We start from the raw sequence: 24,085 nt of genomic DNA, 5'->3' as shown, positions 1-24,085 counted from the left end.
ACGGAAAGCAGATCCTGATCAGAGCTGTCCACCATTGAGTAAGTAATCAGAGCAAAACTCTGGGATGTAACCCTCTGGAACCTTCAGCCAGTCGTCTGCCTCCTCAGAGAAGTACCAGTCCTCGTAATCGCGCTCGGGAGTAGGACCATCCCATCTCACGATCCGTGGACCGTAAAGCCTCTGCGCCCCATCAGCCCAGCGACGTTCAAACCGCACTTTCATCATATCTTCCTGCCGCCCGTCCGGTGATCCCCTTGCCGAAGCGCCACCAGAACCCTCACCCTCAGCAACTTCCGCGTCCACACGGGGACGTTTCGCAAGTGGGCCGTTCCACCAGACCGGTGCGCCTCGCTTCAACCGGAGGACATCTCCACGCTTGATCTTGAGCTCCGACATAAGCTCTGCATCTGTAACGCTATCGAGAATATCAGGCCCATATGCATGGGCTTCCATACTAAACTGCAAACAAGTCGCATTCGGGATGCCGAGCTCGGTCTCAGCGTACTTGAGGAATCGGGGAATCTTCGTGGGCGTCGGGCAAACTGGCGATGTCGGAAGCGGTCGAGTTTCGCGAGGAGGTGTGGATGGAGAGGTAGATGAGCGATTGCCGGAGGCACTGGTGGATTGTGCAACATCAGAAGATGTGCCAGCGTGAGCATCGAAGATCATAGTGACGATGTTCGAGAGATGAGCAAGGTCACTCTGAGCTGGACTAGGGCCACTGGGTGGTCAAAGAGGGCTGGGGACTCCCGCAGCGGCTGCTGCAGCTGCACGGCGCTCAGGATGGAGAATAGTGTCGTGGAACAGTGGACTGAATAAGTCACCGTCGTTCGGAGGTTCATAAATTGTGGCTGTTCCGTCATGCTGTACACTATATGAGTCCTCACAAAACTCGCAGAAAGCATCAATGCACGCACCAAAAAGTCGATCCACCTTGAGATCTGTGCAGCACTCAGACGGTAAGGTTCACCTGGCAGCTTTCGCTTCGATGGAACGAAAGTGAGCCCGCCTTCTCCGTTCGCATGCATACGCTCCAATTTCTTCATCCAGTGAGGCGTCATTCTCTCACGTTCGGTCAGATCTCCTAACGCCACATCATCATCCTAGGAAGGAGCATACGGGCTACGTTAGTATGCGCGACTTGCCGAAGAAACACGAGTCACGTACCGATGGAGCCTCCTCACTGAGCCGTTCTTCATTGTCCGAATCACCACTTGCATCCCCTCCTCTTCGGCGTAGCTTGCAAGAGTTGCCAATCACCTTCATATCCGCATAGACTGTGATCTGTGTCACGCCACCATCGTGCTCTTCGAGGCGCTGGTTCATCTTCTCCCATTCTTTGAGACTGTCGACATCCCGAGCCTTTGTCCTTTCATGCAGATTTGTCAGTGAATAAGCCCCGTACGTGCAGACCATGGGAGCATGTATGAGGAGAATGAGGCTTACTTTGCCTTTTCCGGTGGGATCAAAACCTTGATCCCATATGGCCTTCTTGCTGAGACACGGAACCTTGTCTCGTCATGGCAGCGAAGGATTTCTTTGAGGAAAGAAAGCCAGCTGCCCTTGCTCCGAGTTATGCTGGCTTCGAAGTCTTTGATTTTGGGAGGGAGCTTTTTCTGCTGGCCTTTCCCTTTTCCACGGGTTGCTGGCTGAGAACGCTCATAGTAAGCCATCTCAACGATGACATTGAGATTGATGGCTGGCTCGGCCGGAGGGGGGGTGCTAGCACGAGACATGAGAGTCAAAAATAGGACGAGAAAAAGCGAGAACAAGAGTGAGAGAGCGCAATGCTATTTGAGAGCGTGGAACATGCTGTGCGGTTGAAATAGGCCCCACCAATGACTCCACCAATGACGTGGCTTGAAATCATCACAGTGCTTACACTCAATACTGAAATTCCATTCAAAATCAATTGCTCAGGGAAGAAACAGAGACGAAATATCTAGTTACAATAACCACATGCCTTGAACCACTTGTATGCTTTCCACGGGCCCACATTATCACAAGCATGATGGATAGAAGAGAGGGAGAGAGTATTCTCCTTCCAATGACGACGAAGGAAAGCTTTGATGGAGGAGAAAGCGAACTCGATGGGGTTGTAGTCGGGGGAGTACGGAGGGAGAAAAATAAGTTTACAGCCTGTTGCGAAAGGTTGTAAGCAAAGAGTGGCCACACATCCAAGCTGATGGCATACCTGCATCATCTTCGACTAACTTACGTATCTCTTCCGAGTGGTGTATGGCACAGTTGTCGAGAACAATACAACTGCGAGGCCCAGGATAAGGATTGGTGAGAGGAATCTAGAGGGAAAGGCCCTTGAGTATTCATCATCACATTATGTGCCGAAGAGACCGGGAAGGAAACAGAGAGGATAGGGGGAAACACACCACATGTGTACGCAGGAACCTGCAGAACCGTTCGGCAGTGACAGATCCATCAATAATCTCACGAGCCACTATTCCATCAAGTGTTATGGCGGGTAAGATAGAATATCTATGCCCTCGCACAAAACATTGCCGCTGCCGTACCCTAGTCCCTCTCAATGACCAGCCTCTCATCCACCCCGGTGTCCTCTCATTCTTTACAGCCTCATCTAAAAACAAAAGCATGTTTGGGTCAGGAGCGACCTTACCAATCCTATACTTGAATACTGCTCTGCGTGCAGCATCCCGCTCCAACGCCTCCTTCGTGACACGCTTGTTGGTGTAATCGAGCTCCCGTAGTGTGGCAAGAAGAGTCGCAACGGAGACTTCAGTTCCAAACTTGTCTCGGAGAGCGTCTTGCATTTCGTCAAGGTAGGCACAGGGATTATGAAGAAGGAAGTGGTGTAGAAAGGAGACATGGGTGTAGTTCATGAGACGGCGTCGGCCAACGGTACGAGCATGAAGGTTCCACGGAACGCAATACTTGCCCTCATATTGGAGGGCTGCATACACACAGCTCTTGCGAATGCCGAGATACTTGCAGATCGACTTGACGTCGAGTTGGTATACATGGTAAAGGATAGGGATGCGTGCTTTGATCGCTCGCGAAACGATGTGTGGAGGCATCGTGATGGACGAGGGTAAGAGAGCTCGCACAGGCAGCGGGTATCAGAGGTCCATCGTTCGGCAATCTCCGACAGCTGTGGCAACTCCACTTTCACGAACTTGTGATTCCGCATCATTTCGAAAGGCACAGTAAGGCCAAGCTCGACGCCTTCCGTTGGTCCATCTGGAGATCCGCTGATCCACTCGACTTCGACCACATTCCTGCTCAACAGTATCTTCCCGACACATCCATCAGCAAGATCGTGAATGGCCTCCACACCTTTCAGTCGGCCACCGACCTCAATATCATCACAGACGAGATCTTCTTTCTGAGCAAGGCCAATGCAGACCACCTATGGCCGATGATTTTGGAGTTGAGGAGTAAGCTCGAGGTGTTGTCGACAGGGAAGAAGCAGTTTGCAGCAGAGAAGAGAAAGCTAATGGCGGCGGCAAGGAAGGAACAAGCCGCGGCTGAGAGAAGGCAGAGGATGGAAGCTGAAGAGGAGACGCAACGTCAGGAGACAGAGATCGTGAGGCAGGACGGATGTAGTGAATGAGTCTGTATATCGCATCCTGAACCAACGACAGGAGACTGCAATGGTGAGCTTGCAGTGGGGCAACGTCGCTCGAAGAGATCGTACGTCCGGCGAATCCATTATGTCGCCTTATGTCGTACTGACACAACTTATTACTTCTCTGCAGGCTCACGCTCACTTCGCTGGATTCGGCCCCAGAACCTGCAAACCCGAGTGTTGGTGGATCTTCGCACGAAGTGTCTGGTATCACAACGAGAGCCAGTCGAGGAAGGGGTCGTGCAAAATGACAAAAGGCATGATTTCTCATCATTGTGTACTACATTCCAACAGGTCTGATGATCTCTTCTCGCATAGAACTCCCAAGCATCTTAGTCATCAACGAAATACAACTCTGGATCACTTTGCACCCCTTCGTCGACTTCGCTCTCCGGCTCTTCATCAAGACCGTCATTTCCAAGTCCCTCTTCTTCCCAAATCGTACCATCTTCCCTATGGAGCCTATCTACTTCATCCACTACTCTCCCCAAGCGCTCTATATCTGTTTCATCTCCTGATAGCTCATCGTGTTCGATTTCCGGCTGTTCGTCGTGCTGTTCAGCGCTGTGCTGCACGGTGGTCTGGTATGTTTCACGTGCCCATCTCGCCAAGTGACGGTGATTCAATGTATCATCGAGGAAAGTCGCTAGCTTGCCGTCTTGTAATGCTGTGACTCCGCACTCGTAGCTTGCCACATCCTTTCCCTCCCTCCCATAGTCCCTTCCTGCGCGAAACTTGTGCAGTTCCTCAGCCCTGTAAATCTCCAGCAGCCTCTTGAACTCCGACCTTGTCTCTGGGAACGTGTGCGCACCACTCTTTTGTTTGAGGTTGAGTGCGTCTATGATGCCTTTTTTATATCCTCAAGAGCAAGGACATTTGGAGACTCGACCTCTTGGAGAAAAGGCCCGTCCCATCGTTCGTTTTTGTGATGAATCGATTTTTCAAGCGGTTTGTTTATGTGCTCCAACTTGAGGTCCCCTTCTTGAACATGCCCAGGCTCCCCGCTCGGATTGATCAGCAAGTTCTCTAGGAACCATTGCTTCAGTCGAGGTGGGTATTTGAGCTCCAGCTTGATGATCATCTCCAACAGGTATGTGGCATACTTGTGGTGAGAAGTGCCCCAAAATAAGATGCCCCAGTACTGATCAAATATGTTAGTAGGCTTTCGTGCATCGACGTTGCTCAGATGCGACGAACCTTCTCAATCTCCCACACCGTCCCGACAAGGCCTGCAGCCACTGCCTCTGACACAACTCTGTCCGGAGTATTACGACGAGACAGAGGGAATTTTCCTGATATTTTAGCAATTTTTCCGGGACTGATAGGACCACTTACTGCAGAGTTATGACTTTAGTTATTTCGCCACCAAGCGGTCCGCAGAGCGCCGGATTCCGCGCCTCGGGATTCGCCACTCTGTGTCCCATTTAGGCAGTTACTTTTCCAACTGTATAGTAGACTGGTAAGCGCAGAAGCGCATCCTTTTAACTTGTGGGAAGTGTCCTTGTCTCTTCATCATTGACAGTGACACTTCTCACAGGTGAGTCTTACTATAGATTTCCTCTCTTTCTTTTTCTATTACTTTGTGAGGGCAATATCATTGACAGTGACGCTTCTCACAGTCGTTCTTCGAGTGCTCAATTATCTGCACCTCACAAACTCGTGACAAGATGGTGTCAGTCATGAATCGTTTGGATTCAGCGAGGGCAGTGTCTCCGAGGAATGGTGGCGGTGTATCCTTCGGCTTCTCACCCGGCTGTTTGCCGCCATGCTTAGACTTTGATTTCTCCTTCTCAATGAGTCGTCTCATCTCCTCTTCCTCTGCCTCTTTCTTCCTTTTCTCGAGTAGCCACACTGGTAGAGTCCACAGTTGACCGTCCGGAATCTTTAGGCTAGGATGACCCGTGTTTGCGAGCATTGCGTTGTGATATGCTCCAAGGGAGAGTAACTTTGCAGCCTTCCCAAGGTCTCCGAAATACTGAAATACATCAGCCGTCTCGAAGTAAACCCTATTCAACAAAATCATATTGAGTACAGCGGTATGAGTCATGAAGCTCAAGCTCACCTGACACAATCCATCATTCGTGCATCGAGAACAAGGTACGCCGTGTGTCTTCCACTGTAGTAATCAACCTTGCTGAGATTTGACGGTGGTTTAACACCAATCTTGGACGCATTGTGTCCAAGAGACGACGGGGTTTTGAGGTCCTTGTCTCCCCAAAATGTCTCAAAAATTCTGGAGAGATTAGTCCATGCGGTATGCCACTGCTCGAGGAAGGGCTCTACAAGATCAAGCCGGTCGAATTCGTTCTCCTGGAGCTGCAGGTAGTCTATCAGTCGCAGTATCAGTTCGAAGGTCAGGCCATCCCCGATGAATATCTTTCGGCGCTGATAGGAATCCTTTGTCTGGCCAAGCTGCTTGAGGACATCTCGGATAGTGTCCTTCAGCTCGGCCAGCTGCTTCTCGTCCTTGGCGCAAGTGGCAAGGGGTCTGATCTCGGTACGATGAAGTGGCATGATGACCCCTGTGGCTTGAAGGCTCTCGGTCCTTATACGCTCGTGGATTTTGGGAAGAAGTGGTCGGAGCTCAGGGATGTAGGTCGCAATTGTTTTCGCACAGTGTAAAATCATTACTGAATGAATGTGTCGGGTATTGACCATTCGTAGCAGACTATCGGTTGTGAGGTTTTGTCTCTGGCCATTGTCGCTGTAGCCCCGCATTGCATCTATGGTGACTAGGTCCGGTATGTAGTCGATCATTTTCATTGCAAGGCCAGAGATTCCCATCATGACCTCATTCTCGCGGCTGAACCCTGGAATACGTGACTCGAAGAAGCTTTGGACATTGTCAATGCGCACGAACAGGCCAATTGCTGGGTCACGTCCCCAGACCCGAAGTAAGTAAGCATTGTCGAGGCCTTGTCGTCGAAGGGTAGTGATTACTGTGTTTTTGCTGACTGAATGTCCAGTGCGGCTCGAGTGACGAAATAGGATATCCTCTGCATCAGACACGAAGAGTAGGAGCCTATCTGCGAGCGGGAGCTTGTTCACATACTTGTTGTGCAAGAAGTTAATGGCGCTAAGAGCATAGATAGCTACCTGATTATCTCCTTGTCAGATGCAGTCCTGAACATACTTACATGCAGATTAATAACACACCTGTTCGGGGGGTCTGACCATTCTAACTGCTATGACTCCCTTCCGTGCCTTCGGTTCTGCAAGATGAACAAAGATCTTGTACATGAGATCTTGATGAGTCTCGAAGGTCATCATGACATCTTTCAGCATCTTCACGCTGATCTATTCATATTCTTGACCTGTAGCCATTGCACGCTTTGTCTGTGATGCGTGTAAGCCACTGGTTGGCAGTACTGCCTTGTTCCGCTCCTTTACAAGCTGTGCATGTCAGTTGTGGTTGTGGCGGACGTTTGTGGGGCCACTGTGGCACAGTTCGGAGTTCTCCCATTTTAGGGTTAGGGTTAGGTTGCAAAAACTCGTCCATGTACATACCCTTATCCTTGTCTCTGTACCCCATCTCTGTGTCTGTGTCTGTGTGTGCTGGGCCATCAGCCCCCTCTGAGCTTCTATTCCTGACAGTGCATAGGTGGTCTGCACAGCGAAGGATGTTATCGCTGGTCGAACCAACTTGATTTTGTCATAAGGAGTGTCGAGTGAGTACATCTGGACCTTTTCTTCTTCCGTCTTCGGTATCCCATCGGGTGTGCGAAGGAAGGCGTACAGCACATCTGATGGTGTGTACATTGACTGTCCACGGTAAAACTTGCTCATAGCTGATGCATGTTTGTGACTGCGATTAACAGGCTCCCCTTTCTCGTCTTGAAGACACATTGTATAGTAGAGAACCTTCCCGTACGACCAGCCAAGCTGTTCGTCAATGAACTCGAAGAACAGGTCGATCTTTTGGACAATGGTGCGCCGTGCTCGCCGCTTTGGTTTTCCGTTCTTCCGACAAGTGCAAGTACAGGTACAAGGTACAGGATGCGAGAAAGAGGAAGACAATGGAGAAGCTGCCCTTGAAGAAGGAGCAGTCGAGAAGAGAGTGGTCAGAGATGGGGCAGTCGAGAAGAGAGTAATCGGCGATGGAACAGTCGGAGATGGGGCAGTTGAGGGAGGAGCAGTCCAAGTCAAGGAAGGGGCTCGTGAATATAGAGCAGAGGAACGAGGCCTTGAGGAAGGTGCTATCCAGGAGAGAGCCTCTGAGAGATCCATCGAGGGTGTGGCGCTTCTCGGATGAGGTATGTGACTTCGTTTAGCCGCAAGTGAGGTGAAAAGGGATGGAGGAGATCTATTCAATGAACCCGTAGAGGATCTGCTTCGAAATCCAGGTGTCAACGAAGGCAGAGGAGGCACGGAGTGCGCTGATATGACAGGAAAGTCTGGCGCTGTGCCACACGTAGTGCTAGTGAAAGAAGGGAAGGATGTGAGACACGGTTATTCACGGCTGTACTCTAAGTATTACCTGGATGTATCCGGTGTCTGTGCACGAGCTTGTTCAAGCATCCACGGTGACTGCGAAGAGACTGAGATGAGAGGGTCGAGAGGACCTGATGTCTCAATGGCGCTTGAAGCCCGTGTAGACCACTGCAAGCCGACTGGATTTGACAAAGGTTCGGGTACTATCCAAGTAGATCCAGAGCCTCCTGTATATAAGCTAGGGGCAGAAGCATAGTATTGTTCATGGTATCTTGAAGACGAGGACGGTGCGAGTGCACCTAAGCCTGAGGTTGAGCTTGGTGCCAGTGTGGCCTGGGATGGGGAGCTGGCGGCTGCACGACTTGTAAGTACATTCGGGGTTGTGGCCCGTCCTGTAGAGTTTTGGACTGGTGAAAAGGGTTGCTCCTCTGAATTGTCCATGGTAATATAAGAGTTGCTACACTACTACAGCTTTTTTTCGAGACGACGCGACGTGACACGTCAACGCGGTTGAATGGTTAGACTCAGGTGCCGCCGGTACCACCACGCAGACACGAGCGGCATCCTCTGCCGAATTGCATAAAATGGCCTAACACCGACGCAAATTCCTGAACGTCGACCTACAGGTTTGGGGCCGCACTTGGTAGCAGACCTTGACACGTTGAATACCTTCAACATATTTTTTCAAGGTCTGTCTGTGGGAGACTATAGCTCACAGCGTCAGAGTCCTTGCTCGCTTCAGTCAGAATCCAGGCCTTCAGCATTGGAAAGCGATCAAGCACCTCTTTTGCTATCTCAAGGGCTCTCTCGACTATGAACTCACTTATTCTCTTACTTCTACTTCCTCTACTGAGCTCTTCTACACCTGCACTAACACTGATTATGCAGGGAATCCGGACTCTGGACGTTCCACCTCTGGTGATCTCGTCAAGATGGGCACTGGCACTATTTCCTGGCAATCTCGCCTTCAATCCATCGTCGCCCTCTCCACCACAGAAGCCGAATACGTCGCTGCTACCACTGCTGGCCAAGAGATCCTCTTCCTTCGCAACTTGCTCACTTCCTTTGGTTATTCACTCGACTCTCCCTCTACCCTCTACATCGACAATCAGTTTGCGCTTCAAGTGGCGAAGAATCCGGAGCACCATGGGCGTATGAAGCATCTAGACTTGCGGTTCTATTGGTTGAGAGATGAGTTAGAGAAGGGGACGATCCGGATGGAGCATATAGGGATGGATGAGATGCCTGCAGACCTTCTGACTAATCCCCTGGCTAGGGTCAAAGTGCAGAAGTTTGCGGAGATGATGGGGCTTAGGGCTTGAGGTCTGCCTCATCAGGAGGGGGTGTCCGGAGTATTACGATGAGACAGAGGGAATTTTCCTGATATTTTAGCAATTTTTCCGGGACTGATAGGACCACTTACTGCAGAGTTATGACTTGTAGTTATTCCGCCACCAAGCGGTCCGCAGAGCTCTGGATTCCGTGCCTCAGGATCCGCCGCTCTGCATCCCGTTTAGGCAGTTACTTTTCCATCTGTATAGTAGACCGGTAAGCACCGGAGCACATCCTTTTAACTTGTGGGAAGCGTCCTTGTCTCTTTATCATTGATAGTGACGCTTTCACAGGCGAGTCTTACTATAGATTTTGTCTCTTTCTTTTTTTATCACTTTGTGAGGGCAATATCATTGACAGTGACACTTCTCACAGTCGTTTCTTCAAGTGCTCGATTATCTGTGCCTTACATTTCCAAGAGCTTCTGATATAATGAGGTGTATTGATGAGTTCTACTATCAAATCTAGTGTCTCCCACACCAAGAGGAAATTGGCGGGGTTGTTAGTTGGAACAGCATTTCGTCGGACTTGAACCACGACCTCCCCAGTGCGGGTGGCACCGAGGTGGCCCCTGCCAAACTCAAACTATTCTTTCTTTGCGAGTCTCGTGGATTTTTCAAATAGCAATAAAGCCAAATAGATAAAAGAGAACTGTACATTTGTCTAATCAATTCGAGCAGGAATAGAGCCCTCTCAAGGACCATGCACAAATCTCTCTCGATAACATCTGCTTTGGAGCATTCACAAATAAATGAACATATAAATACAGACGACTCCAGATCAGTCATGTGAATTGGCTCAGAGGAGACAGACTAAGAATTCACAATAAAATTCATCGCATACATCCTTACCGTGGTGAACATGGAGGTAGTGCATGAAAGCGTCGAGCGTAGCGGTGATCTTCAGCATGCTGGCTGACAGTTTCAGTGTGGGCCTTGCGATGCGGTAACGCTGAACATTATCCCAGTTGATCTTTTCAGAAGCACAAAGCAACATGTGTTGTGGATGGCTGTCTCTGGGCTCCTCAAGGATATCGGCATCCACAACTGAAACAGCCACAAGATATTGTGCTACATTAGTAACAAGAACAGTAATATGAGAATAGGCAATATGAGAATAGGCAATAGCTTGAACTCACTGGCTGCCTCAATTTTTCGATTCACCAGGAGCATATTACAACTGGTTTCAGAATGATATGGAATCACAACTTTCGCGTTTTTGGTCAGCTGCAGCATGGCTTCAGGCGGAGCATGCACCGGCACGTAGTTATCCGTATGCTGCACGTGTGGCTCTGAGTGGCCCCATCTCAAACAGAGTCAGAATTATTTATGGTAGGCATGAATATGCCTCTCATATAGTATTTAGCATTAGGATATAAAACTGGGCTCATGATTCATGAGTTCTGGAATATTTAAATAGGTCTATGATGTTCATGGGCACCCAGACGACCTTGCTTGAGAGGGCTTGAGAGCTGTTAGGAGGCTAGACGAGCAAGCACCAGTCAAAATATCCACAACAAAATGAGACTCAAATCATACAAGTGTATTTAAGGCTCCCCAAAAATTGGGACATTGTGGACCACCACAGTAGGTGGGTATCTATTGTTCTTTGCAAAGGTGCCACAGAAAATTGTCACGACCGGGCGATACGGGAGTGGAGATACCCCACGGCTCAAAACAAAAACAATCGGAAAAGCGGCGGATAAAGGTGGTGGAGGGATGAGTATATTAGAAGGCCCAGGAATAGACGATCTACAAACTGAAGAAATACATGCAAGTACTCTAGAGTATTTATACGAGTCCCAGATCACCCAACAGTAAGTAGAATAAAGAGTAAGACGAATAATCAAGGAGGAATCAAAGGGAGAAGACAAATATTCAGACACTAAGTATGTACACTACAGAAACACTTCGAGGTTCATGCAACGAGCTTGTAGCGTGTACGGAGAGGATCCCAGAACAAGACGATCATAGAGAACGAATGATAAAGCTAAGAGGATGGAGAAACTGTTCTAGAGAACAATGGGTACAAGGATACGAACTTAAATGATTATCCTTGATAATTCAGGCACGAAATAAAATCGCAGGACACCGTAGAATAATAGTATGAACCAGTAGGAACCTCTCCATATCAAAACGTCGGCGATTGCGTGGAAACTGGTCGAGCTACACGAGGAGGAACACTATCTGATGGCCCTGAGCGAGGTTGAGACCGAGATCGTGCTGTAGTATATTCCCCAGTGGGCCAATTGCCGAGATTGTTGGATCAATAGAAAGCTTTAGTTTGAGGGAGTCCCCTAGAATTTTGTTCGAAGAGAAACCCCCCAGTATTGCGTCCTGTAGCCTCGTCCGAAGGGGTGTGGAAATCCTAGCGCGTCGGAGTCTGAAACGTTCCACAGGAACCGGCAGCTCGGTGCGAGTTTCCGTAGCTGCAATCGCTCCTTGCGCATGGCTTGAATAAAATCGTAGAAACTCCAGATAAATTGGAGAGTGCTCCTTGGCATGTTGTGGTCCATGTAGGTACTCGGTCCGTTGTGTGTTGATAGGAGAAATGTCGCGGGACACATTTAACAAGGGTCGAGACTTAAGGAATGAGACTCGACGCGCGAGTGCGGGACTTGCCGAGCCGGTTTCCTTATGTGGTCTGTGGGGAGTTCGACGAGGTTCGATGGGCGAAATAAAACGATAGAAATGTTGGGAAAAATCTGGAGGGCTCGTAGAGACTGTGGCGTAAATCGTGGGTGGCGTACGGGAGGGAAAAACATGGAAAATGGATTAAAAATGGCACATATGTGTATGGTACAGGTGGCGGTCATGACAAAAACCACACACAGAGGCACAGGATTTGCCATACCGCCGCATGCTCCACTGATGCCGTGCTGTGGCTGACCGGAATCGGGAAAGTTGGAACGTATCATTCTGAAACCAACTGTAACAAGTACATAGATTATCATAGTCATGAAGAGGGCCGGGTACAGTAGGTTATTGTTGTTTGCACAAGAGTTGGCGGTGCGGCATTTTTCGCCAATTCAGCTGCCACTCCTCCAAGTGAAATAACCTTCCAAGGATTGCTCGTAGATACATACTACCAACATATTTATTATACCATTCAAGTGCCTCTATGTGTCCTAGCAAGCAAAATCTCAAAATCTCAAAATTTCGACTTTTCCTCTGTGACCTACTTGACCTGTGTGGCCCAAGACTGTGAACAAGAAAACAGAAATAGCAAGGCCATACTGCCATCAAATCTTTTAATTCTTGTGTGTATACTAAGATACAAGTGTGTCATCCAATGTCTAGGAGCCATAATCTGGGTATATACCTATATGTCAGCTTCATGCATGAGGAAGTATTGACCGGGTGGTGCCACACAACTGGAAGGCAGGTATAGAATGTTATACAATAATTATAGAATTGAGTTGCGACATTTCGGCTCCAATATTCAACAGTACTAATGTATAGTATACTTGTAGTACATGCATTATAATTTCTGAAAGCAAGATCCCTTTATTATATGTCTTTTCTCGTTCACAGTCTTGGGCCACACGGCCTGGGTAGGTCACTCAGAAGAATCCGCAATTTTTAGATTCTGCTCCCTGGGATACACAGAGGCATTCAAATTGTGCAAGAAATGTATTGGTAGGATGTATTTCCGAGCACTTCTTGGAAAGTTATTTGACTTGGAGGGGTGGCAGCAGAATTGGTGGAAAATGCTGCACCTCCAACTCTTTTGTAAATAGCAATAATACACAGATATTTTTCCCTCAAATTGAACTGCAACAATTTGCTCAATACCCCTGCTGGCAGTGTTCTTGGGGGTAAGTGATGCATAAGCGTCTGTTGGGCACCCAAATCAGTACACACGCCAACACTATTGCACAGAGATCTTGACAAGATATCTTTCAGTCATGGCAACTGGAAAAAGGCTTTTTTGATTGACATATCTATATTGTCAGACATGGCAGTATTTTATATTTTGTTCATATTTACCAAGCCTCGTGTTCTCGCCACATCCTTCCCGCTCTCGACAAGTTTTATTTAACTGACATTTAATTCCGCTTTTATTCTCGCCACATCTCGTCTTGTCTCTTTCTCGTCTCAGCTATTCTTGGCTTTACTCCTATTATCCTTGTTATTTGGGTCTCTCCGGAATGTCTCAGTTTGGTTACCATAAATACTCGCCTCCCTGCTCCCTCTGTTCTCTCATCGGTCAACGTCAGTAGCATTTCTACCTTAATCACTTCTAATCTAATCTTGTGCTTATTGGCCTCTTCCCTCAGCTCTGCCTCCTAACCTTGCCCATTACACTTGGGATGCTCGAACGTTTGCTCCATTCATAGAGCCTGAATCATAACAAGAAATAACTTGTAGCCAGCCAAATACCACAACCGTGCTTGGTGAACAGACTGCATGAAATCAATATGGTACAAATAGGAAATAGGTCAAACTTGCCAGTGAATAAAAAGGAACTGAATCACAAAAACAAAATGGGAGAGGACTAAGACTTCTGTTGTTGTGGCAAAATTCCTGAATGACAAGCCAGTCTACCCAATCGTCCTGACGATGGTTGGCATAAATGTGGAGGAAGGCTTCAATTTCCTGGTTCGCTCGCTCGATCTGGCCATCTGTCTGCGGGTGTGCCACCGTAGATGGATTGTATTCTATCCCGAGGAGTTTATAGAGCTCAACCATCACCTCGGCAATAAATTGAGGGCCTCTATCGGATATGAATTTCTTGGGCAGTCTGTGGTGTCGGAATACATTGTCTCGGAGCATTTTGGCAACATCCAATGCAGTAACCTTCGTTGTACAAGGCATGGTATGTATTCTCTTCAAATATAGACATACCACAACCAATATCACATCCATCCCCTTAGATTCTGGCAGGGGTCCAATGATGTCCATTGATACGGATTCCCAAGGTGCTGATGGAACGTCGTGGGGAGAGAGAGGTATTTTCCTGGGTCTATGAAGAGGTTTGTTCTGTTGGCACAAGGCACACCCATTGACATACTTCTTCACATCTCTAGATATTCCGGGCCACCAATAGTCACGCGTGAGGAGCTCGAGCGTCTTATGCTGACTTGGGTGTCCAGCCAAAGGTGCGTCGTGGTACATTCTTAGAAGTTCTTGTCTAAGTCGGCCATCTTTTGGTACATATATTCTCCCTTTTCACTCGACTACTCCGTCGGTACGTTCTTCCCATTCCTTATTCTTTGCCCCTAACTCTCGATCTACGAGCTTGTCACGCCGCCCCGCGGCTTTCTTGATTCATTCATAAATACTCGTAAAGGACTGGGTCTGCATCTCGACTGCTCGTTGCGCTAGACGACGGAAGTGTTCTGGCTTAAGGACCGTTACATTTTTATTATATGTTTCTCCTTTGTTTAAATCTGGGTGTCGTGTGATCACGTCAGATTTACCCATTAGGGAGCCAGGTTTATGATGTAGCAAGTAATTATAGTCCTGGAGCTCTTGGAACCATCTGGCCTACTGCCTATTGAGTTTCTGAGGCTCTCTAAAGTATTCGAGATTTTGGTGATCCGACCATATCTCGAAGGGAGTCCCAGTGTCCAATAAATACTGTCTCCACTCTTCGAGAGACGAGACTACAGCCATCAATTCCTTGTTGTATATTTCGTAGTTCCTCTCGGTCTCATTGAGGGACTTAGAATAATACGCCAAGGGATGCCATTTCTCTTCTTAAAGCTGGGACAGCACGGCTCCTAAGGCAAAGTTGGAGGCGTCACATTTGACGCGCAGTGGTAGGTCGTTTTGGTATACCGATAGGACTGGACTGGAACAAAGGGTGTTTTTCAAAAGGTCAAACACTTTTTGTTCTTTGTCTCCCCAGTTAAAGTCGACATTACCCATGAGCTGGGTAAGTGGGCGTGCAATCTTAGAAAAGTCTTTGATAAATCGCCGATAGAAGTTACAAAATCCCAAGAATTGTTGTACTTCTTTCTTCGACTTTAGCGTGGGCCAATCTGCTATCGCTTGTGTCTTCTTGGGATCCATTCGGATTTTGTGGTGTCCAATAATCATACCGAGGAACGGGATCTCGGGTTTACAAAACTCGCACTTGGAAACCTTGAGCGAGAGTTTGTGCTTCGATAGGAGACTTAGAACCTGTCTCACTATCTCCCAGTGTTCTTCTTCGGTCTCCGTGAAGATTAAAATATTGTCCATGTATACAATTATTTTTCCCTTCTCGATGAGCTCCTTAAAAGATATTGTTCATCATTTTTTGGAACATTGCTGGAGCATTGCACATTCCAAAAAACATGACTAGAGGTTCAAAGAGTCCACAATTGGTCAAGAACGCGGCCTTCCATTCGTCGCCGTCTTTGATACGAATGTTAGTGAAGCCCCATCGGATATCCACCTTCGAAAAGAACTTCGCGCCCTACAATTTGTCGAGTAGTTCGCCAATGAGTGGGAGAGGATAACAGTTCTTAATTGTCATCTTGTTCAGCTTCCTGTAATCCTGTACAGGTCGAAGGGAGCCGTCGGATTTTTTTCTAAAAAAGAATGGGGATGACATGGGGGACTTGGACTCGCGGATCTGACCATTTCGTAGATTTTCGTCTAGGAAATCATCAAGCTCCTGTTGCTGAGACTTCGGAACAGGATACAGCTTAGCTTCCGAGGGACTGAAGCCAGGTGTAAGTTCGATTGCGTGATCCCAAGGTCGTCAATCAGGTAACCGTTTGTTGTAACCCGGTTCTCCAAACACAGACCAGTAGTCTCGGATTTCCTTGGGTAGGCTCGCTGCTAAGTCCTTCGCAAAATTGCTGCGCGATTCTACGTCCTCCCCTTGCTGTCTCATGGACCTCTGGTAGCTCTCTTCGTTGCACATAAATATACGATCTCCAGTCTCTAACTGGTCTTCGTCTGTCTCCTCCCTATCCTTCTCGATTTTCCCTGTACTCTTTTCCCGCTCTACCTCATCTTCATTGTCCTCCGGATTAATAGTACGAGTATAGTATCTACAAGACTTAGGGCAACGTGTAAAGTGTAACGTATGGTGAGTCCAATCAATCTCTGGATTATGGAAGTCTAACCAGTTGAATCCCAAATATAAGCTGTGTCTATCTAGCTGTACAATCACAAACATTAGTTTTTCTGTGTGATCGCCAATGGAAACACTAAGCTCGGTTACCCGAGTAATCAGACCCACTGCATTTTCAGTGCTGTCAGCATTAACTGCCGGGATCGGTTTATCGAGAGGCCAAGTAGGTAAGTTATGCTTTCTTACGAAAGCCTCGTCGATAATACTACTGGTGCAACCGGAATCTAATAGGGCCGTTGTACAAATAGTCTTCCCAGTCAGTGAAAGGTCTTGGAGCCGTACTGGGATGTCTAACTGGTTCGCCCCGGTTCCTATGATTATTTTCTTAGCTCCTTTCCATCATCGGGTCGTTTCTGATTTTTCTAGAAGGGTTTTGGCGGCGGTTTTTTGATCAGGAGAGAATGGAGATTCAATCAGAGTAGGTAAAAAAGGTAAAACAGGTAAGATGGGAGTTGAATCCCCAGTCAAAGCCGAGAAAAAATCAGGAGTTGCGTCCTGCTTCCACTCAGAGAGCAGGGCTATTCTATCGTCGAACGAAACATCAGAAACTGGAGAAAGAGATTGAGGTAAGTCGCAAGATGGAGGTACAGAAAAATTTGAAGCATGTATCATAACAGGGTCGTCATCAGGGAAAAATATCTCGGGATCTATGCAGTCTTCTACTGACCATGGGCAGTCGTAAAAAATAGGGAACCTATCAAAATGAACTGAATGCTTCAATGAAGGTGCATTCAAGGGAGAGAAAGAAGAACAAAGTGAAAGAGGAGAGAAATAATTTGATCGGTAAGTTGAGAGGACCGCCTGCACTCTCAACTTTGGGGAAAATCCACATCTAGTACGTCCAGCAGCTTCCCCCTGTCTCTGTCACTCAGCGTATGAACAGCGGCTCTAATCCTCTGACTCCTCGACTCGCAACGGTGTCCCGGATCCCACTTCTTTCCACAACCAAAACACTCACCGGCTTCCTTGCACTTTTTGTACTCGGTGTCTGGGAGCATTGCTCGAGAGGTGGGTGCTGGGGAGGGACTACGGAATAGGGTGGGTGAAGCGGGCCTTGGGGGATTATTAGAAGGGCCCGGAGTCGGTGGACGAGGCGGAACAGAAGGAACATAGGAAGGGTTAGGAGCACTTGGTCGATACCACGAGTGGGAAGGAGAGGTAGGTCTATTTCCATATCCTTGGGCGAGTCGTTTTGTCTGCTCGCGGTTGTCCCATCAGATAGCGGCTTGCTTCTAGGCATCGTAAGTAGTGGGCATGATCTCTTGTCCGTATATTGTGTCGATGATCCTGCTATTGACGTTCTCCTTTACCTTCTCAATAACCATCTCGTCGTACTGTCGTCCCTGCTATCTCGCGATCCTCCTCCACAAATCTAAGTTCTGGAAGTACTCGGCAGCAGTCTGGGCTCCTTGCTTCGAGTACATAACCTTTTGTCTAGCCTGCCCTCGGGAATCTAAGGTTTTGTAGTCTCGTTTCAGAAGGTGTATGAAACAGAACCAGTCTGCTTTGGTGACTCCTGCCTTGTGTTTTTCCTGCGGGAGCTCTAGCTTATCCGTGTCGGGGTTGTATGGGTAGTCGAGATCTACGGCGTTGTCTGGATCGGAAATATAATTTTGTTTCCAGGACAATACGGCCCCTCGGAAGAACAACAGGACATATTTGATGCGGCGACGGTAGGACTGGAAATATTTCGGGTTTGCTCGAATATTATCCAGGGCCGAAGTCCAGAACTCATCCCAGTTAGATCCATCGAAGAGTGGAGGTTTTGCGACGTGTTTGTTTTCCTTAAACTCGGCGGGGTTATCTCCGGTATACGTTCGGTGAGTATGGTTCAACATCGTACTATTGAAAGTGAAGTGTCCTGATGAGTTATCGTTGTTGCCTCCTCCGTTGTCTCCTCCATCGTTACTGGGATCATCATCGCCTCCTCCTTGCTTAGGCTTTGCCTTGATCTGTCTGCTATCACCCGGTCTTTGGTTGATTCTAGGTGTTTCTTCTCCTTCTCGTAGGTTTCCTGCTACTTCCTGCTCATCTTGGTTGCTCATCATATCAGTACGTGGGGCTTGGGTATGTATTCTTGTCTGGGCCCACGGTCTGAGTCGGCATAGGGCGAGCCAGAGATGAGTTAGGAAGTTTGGGGATGATGGGAGAGGGTGTTCTAGGGGGCGTAGAAAGGGGCGTAGAAGCATCTCTGGTTGTTGGAACTCGCTCTCCAGGGGGTGAGATATATTTCCACCCTTCGTCAAAATAAACCGGGTAGGAATTTTCAACGGCTTGGACTAGAGCTCGACCGGGTGTGATGCGAGTGCACCAAAAGGATCGATCGGGATCCCAAACTCCGTAGGGTGGTGTAGGGACGTCCGGGGGTAAAGTCTGGGAGTAAGTCGTGTTTGGTTCAGAGACGCGAATGGTGTTACTGAGGTAGGTAAAATACTCGTCCGCTCCTCTTGATGGTTCACACTTTAATCTTCTATCTCCTCTAAAGCCGTCCTGGTCGTAGTAAGTGTAGTAGTATTCGTTCTAGGTGTCGTGTCAAATATACCACGGTAACACCAGATTGAATAGCTACGAGCTTTGTTCGAGAGATGAAAATTGTTTGAGGAGTGAAGAATAGATAATGGGAGGTGAAGAATATTGATCCAAGGTCTTGAGGCGTCGAACTCTCCTAGCGAGGCTTGTGCGCAATAATTACGACAGCCGAGTAGCCGTAATCAGAGGCCGAAGTCAAATGATGAAAGGAGAAATGAATAGGAGAGTTGACAGCGGGTCCAGCGATGTTCTTCGGCAAAGTAAAACTACTTCAGGCTAAATGGCGTAGGTAACGGAACACAAAGGGTGCTACAGTAGGTGAGGCGAGAGCAGTTGTAAAGCCGATAGCCCCTGGTTTGAGCAGGCAGACTAAAGTGCAACCGATTGCAGAGGGCTACTCTGGACAGTCAACCGAACTCTACAAGCCACTATAGACACGCCCGGGTATATGTGTTCACCGGGTCGCTCCTAAAATGTGTCTTGCGACGTTCGAAAGTGAAGCGAAAAGGAAAGATGATTTTATAGTAGACGCGAGAAGTAGAAGAATGTGTTCTAAGGTAATGAGGGCCTTAGAGATGGCACTTCTTGCAGATGCAACGAAGCATCAGATCAGTGCGGCACCGGGTGAAGGTAGGAGCTGGCGTTGAAGCTACGGTGGAAAGTGAGGGTTCTGGTTCCGGGGAGGGATATTGAAGGAGTTGGGAGAATTGTTCGTCGGAGGTGTCCTCTTCTTTGATAGTGACTTGCGACGCATATGGATGAGAGGCGATTGGGGTGATGAACGGGGTGTAGGATCCGTCAAGGACGTGTCGGTAGACAAAAGTGGTTGCGAGAGGATTGGAGGGTAGATTGGGAACGTGGTGGATGATGAGAAGTGCAAGTAGTTTGGCGGGGGTGGGTGCAGAGAAGGAGTAGTAGAATGTATATGTAAGAGGAGTTGGGGATGATCTCGAGGACATATAACAGACAATGAAAAAATGCGGGAGGGGTGGGGTAGGAGTTTCCAGATAATGTCACGACCGGGCAATCAGGGAGTGGATAAAACCCCACGGTTCATGACGAGTTTAGAGAGGCTGAGACGAAAAGGGAGGGAAAGGAACATATTGAGCTAAATAGAAAGCCAGGGAATTGACAATCTGGAAACTGAGGGAATACATGCGAGACGTCTACACTATTTATACTAACTGTTCTGTGCTGTAGCAAAGGGACTTGAGACTTGGAAGAAATATTTGTAGAGCGATATCTCTAAGTGCTGAGTAAGTAAAAAGTGCCCATTGTTGTACACTACTAGAAGACCAAGAAAAATAGTAGGGAAGGTCGCAGCGTGTCGCCCAAATAAGAGAATCGAGCAGAACACCAACGAGTAGAAAGAAAGTAGGTAGAACAATTATCAGAACAATGGGCCATTTGGCTGAGTAACTGGATGAGTAAGAAAAGCCGTGAATCAATGATAAGAGCCTCCGAAATAATCATATATCTTTGCAAACACGTAGTACGATCCAATACCTTCCTCCCGATACCCAATACCCAATATTCGAGTGGAGGACGGGTGAGGCAAACGACCAATTCTCTTATCAGATGGCCCTGACACGGGTTATGCCTGAAACTCGTCATTGTTGAACAAGGACTTGTTGGAATATTTGGTGCTATATCCAGGATGCTCGTGAAGGGTCTATAGAACATGTACATATTTTATTTGGACTGAAAATACGCTCTGTGGAATATCCTAGAGGCATTGCAAGGAGGAGGATAACTGGCGGATCGGAGTCTGAATCGTTCTACAGAACCGGTAGGTCGGTGCGGCTTCCTGTGGTGGAGCTTGAACGTCCCGCGACTCTTCAATAAAATCGTAGAAGGTCCAGATAAATTGGAGGAGTGTCCTTGACCACTCAACTCCATTATCTCCCTCGGCCGACCTTAGGTCGTTAGGAAAAATGCCACTAGACATAATTCCTACGATGGGGGAGGATAGGAATTTTGGTCGACGCGCGTGCGGGTACTTCCAAAGAACTTCTCACGCTGGGTTCTTGGTGACTTGAAAGCATTGCGAAGGTGAGGAAAAACAATAGAATTGTGGGGAAAATTCTGAGGGTGTCGAGAAGCTTATGCGTCCTTGTGTGGGTGGTACTCGGGCACAGAAATGTACATAGAAATATAAAAAATAGGAAGAATGTATTTGGGGAGCATAGTTCGGGTGGCGCTATGTGGCGTGTCATGGCGGCGGTCATGACACTCTCAGCATCAGGAAATCAGGAATCTGCTCACACAGATATCAGACATCAATGTTGGTATCATATTGACTTTATCTCTGAGAGCGCAAATGTGATATATATCAACCCCCCAATATAGCATGGATATCATATCAGAGATATCTCACATAGCTTTAATAGCTCTCAGAGCTCTCATAGCTCTCATAGCTGTAATATCTGTATTTTCACAGAAATAGTTATATCCACACCATATTTGGGTTGTCATTCACTCATACCAGACACAGAGAGAGAAATGTAGTATATTGCTTCAAAAAAAGTACAGTACTGACATAAACTACATTACAAAAGACATGAAATATATATACTTCCCCTTCCCTGAACACTCCTTCTTGAATGCCTGCACACACTACATCATAAAGCAATAACAAATTAGCTACTGAACAAACAGGTATAGTATAGAAAAAGATACATACCTTATGAAGTGATATTTGAGATATACCTAGAGTATAGAAGTCAGATACAGGCTATAGCAAAAGAGAGAACTAGATAACTTACCATTCATAGCACAAGCCTATAATGATCTGTAGTATAGAGATAGTCAGATGTGCATACATATATGATGATAGAAGAGACTTACAGAAAGACTGAGAGAAAATAAATGAAGCCTGACCAATAGCAGAGGCGAAGAAGATGAAAAGACAGAGAGAATATAAGTACAAGAAGACATAGCCATGAAAGAAGGAAACTCACAGTATAACAGAAATAGAGTACATGAGTTGGAGAGGAAGTGTGGAACATAGATATGCTATGTGGATAAGGATGTGATGGTGGAAGGAAGAAAGGAAGTTGAGTAGGTGAAGCAAGTAACACGCGTCACTTTTGAACAGAGACCAAATATGTACAAACATAGTGATGTGGCACTATTATGTGGCAACCAAGTGGCAACAGAAGTGTACAAACATGGAACAAATAGAAAAAGGTACAAAACAACTGAGTAACAGAACGTACCTTGTTCTAGCATCATACTCCTGAAAGCTAGATAGGGAGCTAGACTAAATAGTTAGGGGAGAAGGCTCTGGCCAAAGTGTATTGAGTGTGCTGAAGTACACTGTGATGCAATAAGTATTTTCTGAGATCAAAACAAGCAGTCAGACATGAACCAACTCCAGAGCCATTTACTACTCACCAAATAGACACTATGTCAGTCCCAAATTACACTCTCAGACATCTTCAAAAGTAGATCGCAAGCAAATTTTAGCCAGACAAAGGAACAGGCAAGAGTGGACAGAGCAGGATGGGCTGGGCAAAAGGAGCTGAAATGTACAGAGAACATAACTTAAGATGCAGAGAACTGGCTAATAGAAGAAAGCAAGTGAAGAGAGTAAGAGGAAAGTGAAGGGCAACCCTTGTTGAAGAGACTGGAGATGCGCATTTGCACAAGTCAGTGTCACCTGTCACAGGTGTCACACTTTTGCTGAAGCCTCAGCAAATTGGGCCACATTGTGGCACCAGATGTGTCGTCTCAAGTGAGTGTCATGTCTTACTATATAAAGTAATGAATGGCTCCCTTTTGCTGAAGTGTCAGCAAATTGGGCCACACTTGTGGCACTTGGCACATCTGGACTTATGCACAGATAAAGATGAGGATAAGATATATCACTATTATGTAGGTAAGATAGTAGTATACAGGCTGATAGTAGATCATATGAGGTGCTATGTTAGACTCTGGGTAGGGGGACGACAGAGTGAACAGGAAGGGAATGAGGGCTGATAAAAATGAGGGAAAATGCGAAAATAATAGGTAAAATGTTAGGGTAGATATACCAGGTACTGGGCGAGGGATTGGTAGGGAAAATGAGGTGCTATGGGGGTGTTTTGGTAACTTTCTGAGTTTTGAGAATCAAGATGAACTAATGTAATTGCTGGGTGTTGTTTGAATGAAAATAGGGTATAAAAGGGTGAAAAGAGGGTGTTAGGTATTGTGGCCAAAAACACATCTTTTGGAGCATATGAGGGCTTGATAAACATCTATAAATTAAAGTCATAAGATAGCAATCAAATTTAGACAAATCCATCCATGTGTTCCCAAGATATGGACCTAGCTAAGTGGGGAATATTTGACCTTGGGGTGGCACTAGTGTGATCCTGATGAATAATGGTTGGATTTTGTTCTTTTTGGGCTTGATGGGTAGTGTAGCATCCAACAGTCATGTGAATGCAAACCTCATGTCAATACCTGGGCAACTCATTAAATGGTTCGCTGACAAATAGGGGGAAGGAGGAGGAGGACATGGATGAGGGGCCCTGCATAAGTGTATATGTGGTATTCTAGGCTAATGTAAGACATGGATGGGATACATGTGAACTAGGAAGAATATTCCATGGTGAGAGACCAGTGGAAAACACCCTGAGTGATCATTGGGAAGAGGTGAGGATATTTGAACATTTGGGCCACAATCTATTCATGGAATCAGTTCAGGTGGCGCTTCAGGGCTATATAACAATTCGTCTAAAATATATATGATGAAGTTCCAGTATAGCAAATGTCCCAGATAAGTCTATGAGGTAGTCAAACAAGCAAAATACAGAGAGCAGGAAATAAAATCGAATATTTTAGCCCAATTTGACTTCTTACCAATCAAATAGGTCTTTTAATGTCTGTAATATCATTCCATATATCTCAGTCAATTTATCATTTATTTATCCAGCCCTGAAGCGCCATCTAAGCTGACTCCATAATAAATTGTGGCCCAAATGTTCAAAGATCCTTACCTCTTCCCAATGATCACTACTAGTAGTACATCCCGCTAGAATGTCTCTGCTCATCTCCAAGTCGTCACTGTGCCCCATGAACGTGGCGAATTTCGCTCAAGATTTCGCCATTGGTTGTGGCCAGGGCATGCCACGAGTA

General features: G+C 47.0%; 6 protein-coding genes across 6 annotated transcripts; 2 read left to right on the top strand and 4 right to left on the bottom strand.

Annotated features, from left to right (window-relative positions):
* Positions 1-18: 18 nt before the first annotated feature.
* STEHIDRAFT_59298 (uncharacterized protein) lies at positions 19-669 on the bottom strand (the record flags this gene model as incomplete). The annotated part of the gene is made up of 2 exons (XM_007305139.1): positions 19-227; positions 270-669. 2 exons carry the CDS (start codon positions 667-669, stop codon positions 19-21), a joined length of 609 nt encoding a protein of 202 aa, XP_007305201.1.
* Positions 670-729: 60 nt separating this feature from the next.
* Positions 730-1,736, bottom strand: STEHIDRAFT_158065 (uncharacterized protein; the record flags this gene model as incomplete). The annotated part of the gene is made up of 4 exons (XM_007305427.1): positions 730-864; positions 918-1,103; positions 1,168-1,369; positions 1,447-1,736. 4 exons carry the CDS (start codon positions 1,734-1,736, stop codon positions 730-732), a joined length of 813 nt encoding a protein of 270 aa, XP_007305489.1.
* Positions 1,737-2,840: 1,104 nt separating this feature from the next.
* On the top strand, positions 2,841-4,119 carry STEHIDRAFT_158064 (uncharacterized protein; the record flags this gene model as incomplete). Its single annotated transcript, XM_007305426.1, has 5 exons — positions 2,841-2,987; positions 3,263-3,578; positions 3,642-3,666; positions 3,732-3,808; positions 3,896-4,119. 5 exons carry the CDS (start codon positions 2,841-2,843, stop codon positions 4,117-4,119), a joined length of 789 nt encoding a protein of 262 aa, XP_007305488.1.
* A 320-nt stretch (positions 4,120-4,439) lies between these two features.
* STEHIDRAFT_158063 (uncharacterized protein) lies at positions 4,440-6,115 on the bottom strand (the record flags this gene model as incomplete). The annotated part of the gene is made up of 4 exons (XM_007305425.1): positions 4,440-4,742; positions 4,799-4,935; positions 5,219-5,607; positions 5,664-6,115. The coding sequence occupies 4 exons, from the start codon at positions 6,113-6,115 to the stop codon at positions 4,440-4,442; spliced, it is 1,281 nt and encodes a 426-aa protein (XP_007305487.1).
* Positions 6,116-7,493: 1,378 nt separating this feature from the next.
* On the top strand, positions 7,494-8,554 carry STEHIDRAFT_112006 (uncharacterized protein; the record flags this gene model as incomplete). Its single annotated transcript, XM_007305424.1, has 5 exons — positions 7,494-7,529; positions 7,584-7,833; positions 7,873-8,226; positions 8,311-8,396; positions 8,504-8,554. The coding sequence occupies 5 exons, from the start codon at positions 7,494-7,496 to the stop codon at positions 8,552-8,554; spliced, it is 777 nt and encodes a 258-aa protein (XP_007305486.1).
* Positions 8,555-17,781: 9,227 nt separating this feature from the next.
* On the bottom strand, positions 17,782-19,923 carry STEHIDRAFT_158061 (uncharacterized protein; the record flags this gene model as incomplete). Its single annotated transcript, XM_007305423.1, has 3 exons — positions 17,782-18,459; positions 18,527-18,955; positions 19,618-19,923. The coding sequence occupies 3 exons, from the start codon at positions 19,921-19,923 to the stop codon at positions 17,782-17,784; spliced, it is 1,413 nt and encodes a 470-aa protein (XP_007305485.1).
* Positions 19,924-24,085: the final 4,162 nt, after the last annotated feature.

The sequence above is a fragment of the Stereum hirsutum genome, assembly GCF_000264905.1.
Source record: "Stereum hirsutum FP-91666 SS1 unplaced genomic scaffold STEHIscaffold_9, whole genome shotgun sequence".
Lineage (NCBI taxonomy): Eukaryota > Fungi > Basidiomycota > Agaricomycetes > Russulales > Stereaceae > Stereum > Stereum hirsutum.
This window is presented reverse-complemented; position numbering and strand designations above follow the sequence as displayed.